Source organism: Tyto alba, unplaced genomic scaffold (assembly GCF_018691265.1).
Source record: "Tyto alba isolate M040663 unplaced genomic scaffold, T.alba_DEE_v4.0 Super-Scaffold_29, whole genome shotgun sequence".
Taxonomy (NCBI): Eukaryota; Metazoa; Chordata; class Aves; order Strigiformes; family Tytonidae; genus Tyto; species Tyto alba.
Window position 1 is genome coordinate 7,665,739 of NW_024881303.1, and position 13,372 is coordinate 7,679,110.

Below are 13,372 nucleotides of genomic sequence, written 5' to 3' on the forward strand. Positions count from 1 at the left end.
GTTTCTGTGGAAACATGGGTTGCAAGTTGGGCCTCCTTGGCACCTTCTCCCATACAGAAGGTGTATTGTGCTGTCACTGCAAGGAGCTTTCACAGCGTACGTTTAATATCTAGATTTCTGTTTGGGAACAGAGCTCATAGCTGCTTTATTTCTCCCCTTAACCAGCTGCCTTTGGCAGAGTCCAGTGATGCTGCTGTCCAAGTCAGCAGAGCAGCACCGTGTCGGAATTGTTTTTGAAGATGACTATACTGCAGGCTAGCAGGCACTTAAAAAAAAGAGAGAGATGAAGAGTTCCTTCACTTCCCACAGAGCTTGACTCTTGAAGAAATGCATAGAAAGAAAGAAATTTTTCTTGCCTTTCTGGTCCTTCTGCAGATTTTAAATGGGAGTGGTGAAACTGTGGAGCGTAGTTTGTCCTGAATGGGAGCCATGCTGGAATGAAGTGCAAAACTTGGGTTCTGCCCTTAGTGCACTTTGGTAGGTGTTCCCATCTTTTTTGGTTTTCTGTCCGTTTGAAGGAACCAGCAGCACTGTGCCTGTTGGGCAGACATCCAGACTCTGTCAACATCTTTAATTTCAGAGTAAGGCTAAAAATAACATTGTGTTCTGTTACCTCCTCCATCATCAGTCCTGGGTACATTGCATCATACGCTATCTTATTTCAGAAGTGATCAGAGAGCATGAGATAATGAATGATGGTTTGTGTTTAAAATAAGCAACTTTACTAGGGGTATTGTCACTATCAGCATCTAGTCTGGGCCTCTTTAAAGTTTGGTCTAATTACTTACAAAAATAATTTAAGTGTGTGATTCCCATTCATTTGGGGTGAAGAGAGCTTTTTAGTAATCATTTTAATATAGTTATGCTTTCCAATTTGTCATTGTGCTTTTTTAAAAAGAAAGCTTAAAATGCAAATTTGAATTTGACACCCTAATTGCACACACTTATGGTTTTGTGTAGATAGGGAAGTTGATTTTTCTACTAGCAGGATACCCGAAGAAGAAAACCCGAAAGATTGTTGTACAGCTACAGGAAAGCACTGGTTGGTCAAATTTGGAATTTAAAAGGTTTAAAAAAAAAAATTATTTCCGGTACATTGCTTGGAATTTTAACATGCATCTCTACCATGAGTGCTCAGTTTTCCTGCAGTTTTTTAATTGTCTCTTGGAACATTTTGTGTTATGTTAATCCAAGTAACACAAATCGAATCTCAAAATCCATTTAAATACCGAAGATTAACTAAGGATGCATCACGATAACTTTGGGTTATCTTTGCAACATCCAAATGTAAATTAAGCTCATATTAAATACTGTGACTTAAAGACTTTATAGAATATATGAGTTCTTAGCTTAGAGAATATTTACTTAGCTTTCCTTATATGAATATATACTTGTTCTTGCAATATAGATATTTGTTAATAAAGTGAAACCAAAAGGTTGAATGGGTTGGCCAGTGCTACTAATTTTTATATTGTTTTATTTGTCAGCATTTTGGCCCAATCCAGCGGCCCTTTAATCTAAATAACTAGTGATTAGTTACATGTGAACTGCCTTGTTTGGAAAGAGCTAGTTAGTGTGCCTGTGGGGCTGCAAACTGAACGCTAGAAAGGAAACTGTCAAATTGCATGCTGCCAGGCTGTTATTTTGTTCATCCACTCCTCCCGACCCTTTCCTTTCCCTCCACGTCTGGAATGATCTTCCACGTGTCCAGTTCTCGCCTGCCATGCAGAAGATAATCTTGAAGGATTTCAGATCTTGTCACGTGCCCTCGGAGGTGAGCCCCGGGCGACGCTGTGTGTGCCTGGAGGTGAAGAAGGAGCGAGGGAGGCTGCTATCAAAAATGCTAAGTTACATGGCTCTGCTGGCTCTCTCTGTAATCCTTTCCAGGAGCGACGGTTGTTGGATGGAGTCCCTGCTATTGTTTTAATAGCGCTGTGCTTCTAGGAAGTGATGGATGGGGCACAGTGGGCCAAAGCTGTGGCTCGGCGTCACGCAACCCTTCCCCCTCTCCTGGCAGGGAAGGTTTGGGAGCTTCCTAGATGCTTTCCAAAGGGGGGAAGGAAGACAGGAATTTTTGCTCCTGGAATTGTCCTCTTTGTGGATGGGACTGAAAAGGACAGTCCATAGCCATGTGTGTGAGAGAAAATTGGTAGGAATCTTAAAGCATATGCAATGAAGTTAGAGAAGGAATTATTTTAGCAAGGCTGGTGGAAAATGGAGACAAACACAATAAAGCATTGCACAAGAGCAGCTCTTAGGCTGTTGCCAACACTAACAAATCTTCAGCATTGAGGTCTAGCAGGAAGTATGCGGAGAGTTTTACAGCATACCGCTCTGGGCTGCGGGCTGGTATCAGCTGAAGGTCACTGCTGTAGGGAGATACGACGGCCCAGAGGGCCTGGTAGCTGTGATACACAGAGACATAAATTGAAACTGCTGAGAACATGAGTTTAATTATTTAAAATTTATTAGCAGTGGGATTAAGTGCAACAGGAGAACCTGCAGAACAGCCACGTAGCATAGGTGGTCTGTGTGAGGATTTTTTGCAACAGACTTTATTTTTTTCAATTTCTTTCGATAGGCTGAGACACACAGAGGAATTCTCATGCTGCAGATCGGTACGAGTAACTAGTCTGTCTTGGCTTGTACCCAGACGATCCTTGCAGTCACTCTTTGGAACTAAGCTTTCCAGACAGCTATCTTAATTTTGCAACAAATTACTTGCTTTCTAGTATAAATACAATTTAACTGAGTGTAATTTCTGTAACTGATGCTTGTGGATTTTGTTTCAATATTTTCTAATTAACGTGTCCTCAAAGGTGTACAAGTTTTTCTTCTTTGTAAGAATAAGTTATGACAGAAAAAAGATTGTTCTGTATCCCTGGAGCGCTGTTTTATCCTTGGGTCTACTTGAATGCTGTAGGCAGTAAATAGAAGTTACAGGATTAGTTCTGATGGGAGATTCAGTTCTTGAGCTAGATTTTACAGCCTGTTAATATAGCCAGCGGGATGGACAATACACAGAGCCCTGCTGTGAATGTCATACATGCTAAATATTTATCTACATAGTTCATATTTTTCAAGCTTCCCGAAGTAAATCTAGAGGTGTAACCACTGGAAGAAGCATGTATTTAAATAACAGCTCTCGCACCACCATCTGCTGGCCTGGCCCGGCCGCGCACACCCAGGGCCGCCTGCTGCCAGAGCTGCTGCCTGCCTCGGGAACCTCCAGCCTCCTCCTGCTTTATTCCATCCCCCCCCACCCCCGCTTTTTTTTTTTTTTTTTTTTTTTTTTTTTTTTTTTGAGTGTGTGAGGTAGACAATGAAATATTTAACGTACGAATTTGCTTGGGGGGGAGGTATATGTGTGCTCTCTGTGTGTCAGTACTTATAAATGCTGTGCATGGATTAAAAAAAAGACCTTGTTTTGTCAAGCAAATGGGGTATTTTTCTTTTGCAAATTACTTTGTGGTGTTTCGCCCCCGCCCTGGCCAGAGTTCGTCCATTCTGAAGTTTAGTTTTAAAAGTGTTTACAAAATTTCTCTCAAATTTAAATGGACCAAATAGTTTTTGAGAATGGAGAGGTGGGTGAGAATCAAAGTACAATACTCTATAAACTTTGAAAATAAGTGAATGGTGTGAATCATGGAAGAATAAACCAGAGCTTGTTACATGCTTAGACCTGCATAGACCTTAAGAAATTACTGAATTTCCTTTAAGTATGGGAAATCTAATTCTGTTTTCAAACTAACTTGAATGTTTGTTTTCACAGTGTGGTTTGCTTTTGACCTGAAAGCCTAATTATCCTTACTGATTCAAAGTGAGGATTTCCAGTGCAGAGCAGCCTTAATTAAGGGCAAGTTTGTCAGCTCCTGTACTGATTTAACAATTGATGACCCACGCTCTTATGTTTTTGTATTTCAGTGAATGGTTGCTGAAAGGTTTGTTATTGTAAAGAACATTAAGCTTGCTTTAAATAAAAAAACCCAACAAAAATCCCAACCTGCAGCTATACTTCAGAATGGAATGTATGATGAGCTATGTAGAAAACAGTTTTATTCAATTTTCTTAGCATAACTGTACAAATACGATTCAACTAAGGAAATTTTACCAGAATAAATCTGCTGCCCACGTGTTCCCTGTAGAATAAGGAGGACTTTTTTTTTAAGCCTGCCATAAGTAAGTTCCAGAATAATTCAGGTAAAAGCTAAAGTTAGAAGGAGAGGGAAACAGGGGAGCAGAAATGAATTGGTATGAATGTTCATCACATGAAGACTAGCAAAAAAGTTGGCAACTTATTTCTGTTTTCAGAACTTCTCCTTATGGGCAAGCATTACATCTCCTTTCATGCACTCCAGTCTACATTTGTAGTTAAAATCAAATAAATGATCTCAAGTTTTTTCAGTTTTTAAGCATCTACTAAGAGGGAAATATTAAAAAAAGAATACATCAAATAATTGTGAGACTTCTTAAAATTGAGTATGTGGGGGATTCATTGCAAAATGAAAACAAGAGAGTCATATTCTTAAGGCCTTATGATGTGAGGGCTAAAATAGTTGATGGTTTTTGGCGGCATCCATGCATCATTCCTGATGTTTCCACACTTAGAATTACTTATGAGGAGCTCAATGCAATCCTGAGGTACTTCCTATCTTGCTATTCCATTCTAATTCTTTGACAGGAAATACAGGAGCTTGCCCAGAATCTTCTCTAGTTTTATTTTCTTTCTTGAAATCCTTCCCTGCTTTTCTTTTGAACTTTGTCACGTTGTTTGGATTAGGACAGATTAAATTTTAAACAACTTCCATACTAGCAAAGGGAGACACAAGCCCAAAGGGGTTTGTCAGATGCAGTTGCTGTGAAAGATCCAGCTCAGTTGGGCTGGAGCGTGCAGCGGCCGGTTGTGTTTATTCTGCTATTTCTGTCTTTCGGCCTCTGATCTTTCCAGTATTTTTGGAGAAGCAGAGATCTTGCTGACTGAACTCTTTAGAGGATGAGTTACATGCGTTTTCATGTATTTTAATTGTCTGTAGACATTTGTGATGAATCTCTGTTTTACCTGGTATTTCCCAAGATGAAAATCAAGATTGCTCTGTCTGTTTGTCCTGACTCCCAGATCAGCACCCCTCTTTTTTAAGTAGGAGCTGAAGAGCCAGTGTGGCTGTATTGATACAGTCTGGTTTTCCTTAGCCCGCTACCTTCTGTGTGAAGTTTGGAGGGTAGCTTGGTTCCATGTTCACACAGTGCTCAATAATGTAAGACCTCTTGATAGCGTTCTAATATGATCACCTACAGTGGTAGATTAGGAAAAACTAACCACAAGAGTTATTCAGTCCCTTCAATTAAATTATTTGAAGGAATTTATCACCAACCATTTTCTAAGCAAGGAATAAAATATATGTTTATACATAAGTTTAATGTACATATTCCCTTGCATCATTGCTGTGGACTTCAGCAGTTGATTTTTTTTTTTTTTTGGGGGGGGGGGGGAGGTAGGGTAATAAGGAAAAGTTACGCTTCTTTTTCTGGTAACTAAAAAGCCACTCATATTTGATTTGAAGATTGGACTACCTTCAGAAGAGGTGTTTTGGGGACTATTTTAAAAACATAACCTTGGCTTTCCGTTTTTCCAGTAAGTAATGTTTTTCAGGTAGGGGCACATATGCTCAGTGTTAAGCAGTATTGTATCACAATAAGGACATTCTGAATAACGTATTCATGGTATATATATATTTATTGAGAGTTATATCTCTTGGCGGCACTACACATTATAATAATGAAAGTGTAAAGCAAGTACCCTGTTTTACATTTTAACAAACATCTTTTTTTTCTCAGAAAGAGCTAATACCAAGTTTTTAGAACATGTCAAAGTCATTTGTATTTTAAGAATGTAATTTCTTGCTGCTTTCAAGACAGTGGTAAGCTTATTTAATAAAGTAGTAATATTTTTATTTCTGCTGAATACTGTTTTATGGTGTTTCTGTGTTAAAGCCTGTTGAGAATTTCAGACCTGCTTACTTCTCCATCAAGTGGCTCTTGGTGCATACTGAAAATTATTTTACTATAACATAATATATGCAAATTCAGGACCTGAAAATTACGAGAACTATATGCAGGTTGCTTACGTAGTTCAGCACTTGTTACATCTGCATATTGCTAAAGCCTCACTACATCACTGTACACCATTCTGCAGGAAATCTGTCTCATTCAGTGCTAAAGATAGATGTCTCATGTTGCAAAGAGAAACTGACACCAAGAAAACATAACACTTTTTTAATTTAGGGTATGACACTGGGTTGTAAGAGCAGTAAGTTCTGCTCTCTCATGCTGTGTGTATGCAAGGGGAGTGAACTCTGCAGGGGATGTTGCTTCTGACTGGCTAATTTTTTTTGAACACTTGGCTTCTAAAGATGAATGTATGTTTATTGTAATTTTTGTATGTGATAAAAGGTGCCTTAACAGCCATTAAAACATTGAAATTATTTGACAGAGGAAGTCAGTATTTCAAAGTGGAATAAATCAAAGCACAAGGTATGTTTTTTTGTTGTGTTCATTTGCCACAGTTTAGCCTTGTGACAGTGTAAGCTCTTCCTTCCATTATGCATTAAGACTGCCAAGGATAGTTGACGTTTAATTTTTACAATATAACTTGACATGGCTTCTATCGTGATAGGCATCAGGGAAGTTTAGTAAAATTTCTTATTTGCAGCAAAGGTTACATGACTTCATTATACTATCTGCACATTTTTCCTACTTGAGATAAATTTTTTCAAGTTACTATGCCCTGTTTTGGTTTCAGCTTTAAAAAACAGTGTTTGCACACTTGGTAGTGTGTTTCAGAGCTATACAGTAGTTACTGTCCTCTTTCACACTGAATAAAGCTACAAGGAGCTGTTGCTCCTGAGGAGAATTACAACTGTGTTGGTAAGTGAAGAAAAAGCAGGATTTGACTTTTTAAACTGTATTTAGCATAGGCATCCTGCTCAGGTTTATGTCTGAAATGCACGTCTTACATAACCATCAGGAAATAAATAAAATTATTTACTTTTGATTTTCTTCTTAGAACAAACGAGAATATAAATGGGGAAAAAAAATTCTACTATGTGAGATTGTTTCCCATATGCCCAGGGAAAGGAAGAAAGATGCATACAAATGTTTAGCATGTGCAGGTTTCTTGGTGCATGATTGGCTCTCTACTTAGGAGTGGAATTCAGTGAAATAGGACTCCTCTTTTAAAAACAAAGAGTAAGCACACAACAAAGGATAAGTGATCAAATGATTAGCCAGAGGCTAATAGGAATGCAAGGGAAGAGTGACAGATTGCATATTAGGAGGAAATCTGATCTGGAAATTAATTTGAAGCTTTTTGCAGCTGAGGCTGCAAAAGAACTAATATTTAAATCTTTCTGAAGGACATAAATATATGAAAATTCTGATTTGCTTGTGTATAAAGTATTGTATAAGACAAGAAAGAAGGCTAATGGATGAATAAAGTTGAAGTATAATTTAGAAGAATTCTCCTCCCTCTCCTCCCACTTAATTTTTTTAAAAATCTGTCTTTGCTTAGGATGAAACATGCATCTGCCTGTAGCTTAGCGTGAGAAATTATGTTAATTTACTTACAAATTCTGGTGATTTAGAAATATGCATGCTGTAAGGTTTTCCGGTTGAATCTACATTGTGTTGTATGCAAATAGAGTAAGATCAGGACAGCAGATAAATACCTCACCAGACACAATCAACAGTTACATGTCAACAGGGAAATGTACTTGAATATTGAAAAAAATAGAGCTTTTAATTATGAAGAAGTGAATATTTCCTTATTTAGTGACCTACCAAATGGTTTAATTTAATGTTGTGGTAGGTAGATGTCACTTTATATTAATAGAATTTGCTTTCTTTATATAGAGACCACATTACCTTTCTTCAAAATTTAACATTAACTGCTGTAGTACAACAGTGTCTGAGTCCACATGGGTTTTTTTACAGGTCAAAGCATTCCTTTTGAAAAAAAACCCACAAGCTTATTCAGAAATCAGCTTACAGAAGCTTGATGGTTTACCTTTTTAAAATCTATGTTTCAATTTTAAAGCATGACTAAATTCTAAGAATTACTAAATGCAGAACAGTAAAATTTGAATACAGCAGATGACTTTTTGTCAAGCTTTAAATGTAAGTAAACTTTCATCAGCACATTAGTAAAATTAATTGCTTCTGAATGATGGAAATTAGTTTCATGTAGGCTTTGATATTATTTTAAGCTGTTTATAAAGCCTGATTTTTCTAAGTACTCTGCTGTTTTTTGATTCACATAAATACTTGCTGCTTATGGAGAAGAAAAAAGTGACATGAACAGTATGTCATTTAAGGTCTTAGTAAGGTATTAAATTAGGATAAGTTGTAATTTAAAAACCCTCTCATTTATGCCTTTGATCATTTTATATAGAAAAGGAGACAAGTGATAGCGAAGTAGCTTTTGGAGTTATGTGTATGCATCATGGCTTTCTTCTGAATAGTATTATAAACACGTCATTTCAGTTTGACACTCCTCCAAGAGTAGCTAACAATTTATCTTCTGATTTGCAGTTCCTGTATAGTTTTGTACTTGATGATGTTGTTGGGATCTTCTTGGTGGTGGGTTTAGCATGAGAAGCAGAGATCTGTCACTGATAATCCTCTTACCTCCAAGGGCCAGACCACGCAGTATATAAAAAAACCTTTCAAGTCCTTTTCTTGTTTTTAAATTATGTATTTATTTCACGTATTTATTTAGTACAGCAGTTGAATAACAATAAAAACTGAGTCTTTAAAAAAGCCTGTTGTATTGATAGAAACAAATCTTATTATTTAATCTTCATCATTAGCAATGTCTTATAAAGAGTAAAGAGGAAGGAGAAGTGCTGCAGTCTCTAGCCTGTAGGTCTGTATTCCCAGGTGAAAGGTCAGGCCTATATTTTATATTGTTTTGCCTTTTAGTCCTTTGGATTATGTTTTCCTCGTTTCAAGACTGACATTGTAACAGTCTCTTTGGAGGCATTAGCTAACATCAGTACAATACTCAGGGATTTGTAGCTATTTTTAAAGGAAGTATATGAGAAAATTAATTCTAATTCTGGTGCCATGGTGTCTAATATATAGCAGAGATGTTCCAATCGTAGCCACTCTGGTTAAGCCATGCTAATTGTTACAACCAGAGATATTGGTATTCTTCTACTAAATCTGTTCTGCTTCTGTTTGCAGCTATGTCATCTTATCTTTTAATTGTTAAGTCTGAACTTCCTGGTGCCGTTGCAGGATTTTTAAGTGGAAACGAGAGTGGGTAAGGAAAAATGCTTCATACATTCTGTATTTCTCTTGAAGAAGAAAGTGGTTCAGAACAGCCGAAAGAGATGGGTACTGACACTTCCCTCTGATCTCACATGCTAAAAAAATTAGTTCTTTACAGGAGTTCATGGAATATGAAATGTATTTGGCATGTGCAAGCCTTCTGCAGCACACACAGAGAGCATGATTCTTTCCTCATAGCAATTTCCCATCAGACGACCTTAAAGTCAGTGGCAAAACTCCATGTACAGAAATCTCCCTTCTGTAAAAATTTAAAAGGGGAAGCAGGAGGGGACAGGAGGGAGAAGAGGAGAAACATTTAAACTACTGTCATGTTATCACTTCACATATTTCAAAACCACAGTACAAAAACCAGCAGGCATTTAAATTTAAATATTTTGTTGTCTTGCTCCAGTCATTGGACTTGCCTTGGGAAAAATGCCAGGTTTCCAGACTTGGTTTATAATTCCTTAACTTGGCTCCCAGTAAAGAAATTGTTCTTTTCAATTGAGCTATAAAGCTGTATGTAAGGAGTGTATGCCTCAGAATTCTGTCAAAACTGTTGCAAGAAATCTCTGCCTGTGCTAAGACAAACATTGCAGCTTCAGCACTGAAATATCTTGTTCAAGTTGTGCCAGTGCTGCTGTCATTCATAACAGTGTATCTTAGATTGTATTACAGCTGTTTTTTCCAAACTGCTATTTTCAGATGCTTTGAGCTCAACACTTTCTCTGGACTGAAACGTGGTGAAAATGTCTCAAGGCTGTGTGATGCCTGTATTATTTCTGAATGTTGTGGGTGAATTTTGAGTTTGAAATTAGTTTTTTGAAAAGGTACTTTAGTTCATTTTATATTTTCTCATTTATAACTTTCCCATTTTATAAAGAACATTTTGAGAATTAAATGTGGTAATCTGACTTTCTGTCTTTCCAACTTCCTGGCCCTTGCAACAGTATGTTTTTAGTGAGGGGCTTTTTATTTTTTTTAACTATTAGGTTTTATGTGTATATGTCATTTTTAGTCTTCTAATGTACCTCTTACAGCTGTGGTAGTCATCAGATTTTCATCTGGGTGCTATCACCTCCTCCTTCAAGATCATACTTATAAGTGTACTCTTCATACGCAGGGGCATTGAGCCTGCTACTGTATCTGCTGCATGTGCCTTCCAGTCTGTCTGTTCCCGGATTTAGTTTATAACATCACTTCCTACTGGTTTTAATTTTGTCAGCTCTGTTTATGCAAAGTGACTTCCCAACAAAGATAGAGTTTTAAGCAAACAGCTTATGAAACCTCGTAATAGGTAGAATCTGGAGGTCCTGCATGCATGCATACTGCTCAAAGGATTGATCTGCCTAAAAAGGGCAATATAAACAACTTCTTTATTAAGGTGCCTATTTAATAACACTCCCACCAGCTTTGTTTATCAAGGTCCTAGTGCAGATCTGGATGCAAACGCTGGCGAACATGCAGACAGGTTACAGTGGTTGAACTGGTTATTATAAATCATCTGAGCCATTGTAGTTCGCAGTGCGCTCTCAGCACTGCCACCACCCATACCTCTTCCTTAGCTGAAATTACTGTTTAAGATTAGAATGAAGTTCAATTTTGCATTTAGGAAGAACTGAAATTGTTCATCGGAATACTAACCACAGCTCAAGTGGTAAGCTGATTGTCAGCCAGGGTCTCATCCTGTTTCTGCCCCTGTTCTTGGGAGTTCTTCCATTGATAAATGTTTATTCGACACAATTTGACTCCTCTATTCTTTGCCCAAGCAAATGTTTCAAATGCCATGGTCGAGCAGTATTCCAGGTACGTCCACACAGCTGACCTTCTCTGTATGCCCACATCTATATTTCTTACATTTTGCCATATGAATTGCCATGGTAGGTCATAATCTTTTGTTTCTGTGTATTTCTTTGTAGATATTAAGAGTAGGTTTTTTTACTGACAGAGTTTTCAAATTGTAGGAAATTGTCCCACAAAAACAGGTAATCACATATCAAGCCTAAGTAGCAACTTATTTATGCAAAGGGCATAAATATTGACTAGTTTGATTAAACTTCTTTAACTAGACCGCTTGTTTCCAGATGTGGTTGCACAACTGTCCTCTTTTTGTTAAGTCATTATTGCATCCGACATGCTTTCATTTGGGTGCAGAATTTATCTTTAACTGTACTTAGAATGTATCAAAAGTGTCAGTTAAACTATCTGTGAAAATATTTTATCTACATAAACCAAGCCACACATTTGGGAAAGCCATTTAAAGACTATTTTGTGCACTGACTTATTTTTATAGGTAAAGGTTAGCAGGTGTGCATGTGTTTGAAGGGCTCAGAGCCAGTGTATAATACATCTTCATGTCTTTAATAAAAAACAAAAACATACAATATGAACACTTGTTAATTGTGAGTTAAGATGTTTCAGTCTGTCTGCATAACAAGAATTCAACATAGTTTTGATGACATAAACACAATCCTCATTTGAAACTGTGTTCAAAAGTTGTAATTTGTGAGCCCTCTGTTAACATTTAATGACCCTGTCAGGAGGGTATGATTGATGCAATTAAGTTGTCTTGCTTGCGAGTTATATAATTGATACGGACTGAGAGTAAGATCCTAATTTAGAACATATGAATCTCTTGTCCTGTTGCATTCAGGAATGAAATTAAAGCAATTTATAAATGTCTGCTTTTAGTTAGAATAGGAGGGAGGGAGGAGGAACATCTGCATGCCGAAGCATTTTCAGTAGAGTCAAGGATTTATATTCCATATTTCATATTTGGAACGCTTTTATCATATAGGATTAAATTTGCAGATCAAACTGATTTTAAAGGCAATATCAAAACATTTATTCTGGCTTTGGAACATAAGTGTATTTCTACAACAGTATTTGGAGGATAAAATGGACACATTTTTTGATAACCAGTAAATGGTCCACTATTAAGTTTTTTTGAGATCTTTTAAAATATAATAATTGGCATTCCAAAATTAAGCAGTTTACAAAATTCTTTTTTCTCCTTCCCATTACTTCACTGAAGTTTTTCTCTCTTTTCCTTCTTCCCCACCAAATGTTTTCATTTAACCGTAAGGTAACCAAAATAATTTTTTCTCTGGCCCACTGAGCTTGTGAGCTACAATGGCAACTGTAGATTTGCTGCATGCTTAGAATCGGGAGACTTAAACCAGACATCCCACATGTACACATAGTGCAGCATTCATTATACTTTTGCCTACTGCTCTGATACTGTTCCTCCTAATCTGATCATCCACCATACTAGAGAGAATGGAAAAGTTTAAAAATATGCGAATGCTAAATGATAACATTGTGAAGAATGCTATCAGCAGGGAGCGAGTCTCAGCAGTGTTGCTTTTCCACTGTAGTAGCAGCAGACCTAGCTAGTAATACACCTTTCTGAGTAATTTTTAATACAGACATTGTCACTTAAGGGTTGCATTGATTTTGCTGTGGTGAAGATGCCCTCAACCTTGAAATTTCTCTGTTCATTTATATTACATAGTTTTTCAAATAAGTGACACAAGTAGTTGTCCACGATATATGACAGTAGTTAATATAGGTATATGGTAATTTTTCTTCAACACAGGTGTTATGCTACTTTCCTTATGATAACTTGAGGTGCTGCCTATTTATTAGGTGCTAACCATATCCTGGACTAAATAAACTTGAAGGTCAAAGGCCAAGGTGTTTATAGGTAGTAAAGTCAAAGGCTGATGTGCAAGATGTTTATCAGTACAGGATATGGTTATTACCAAGTTAGGGGGAGCCACCCTCAAGATGTTTCTGTTTCTTAACAACTTATCCATCTGTACTTTCCTCAGTTTGGAGATGAGATTTTGATACTTTTAATAGATTTTAAATGCATTAAGACTTCATGTGTCTCTACAATGCTTTTTTTATATGTATAGTTTTATGCTTAAACATTATAGCAGATTTCATTATCATAATTTCCATCCCTTCTGTCCTTTAATTCTTTTTGTGTATGTGTACACAGAACGAGTGATCACTTTGAGGGGAGTTAAAGATAAGAAAG

General features: G+C 37.1%; 1 protein-coding gene across 3 annotated transcripts in view; it reads left to right on the top strand.

Annotated features, from left to right (window-relative positions):
• The window catches only part of SLC38A6 (solute carrier family 38 member 6), a 45,004-nt gene that overhangs the window by 10,820 nt on the left and 20,812 nt on the right, over nt 1-13,372 (top strand). For all 3 annotated transcript variants that reach the window (XM_032996363.2, XM_032996361.2, XM_032996362.2), the window contains exon 6: nt 9,241-9,319. In XM_032996363.2, coding sequence (XP_032852254.2) covers nt 9,241-9,319 — 79 coding nt within the window. The remainder of the gene's footprint in view (nt 1-9,240; nt 9,320-13,372) is intronic.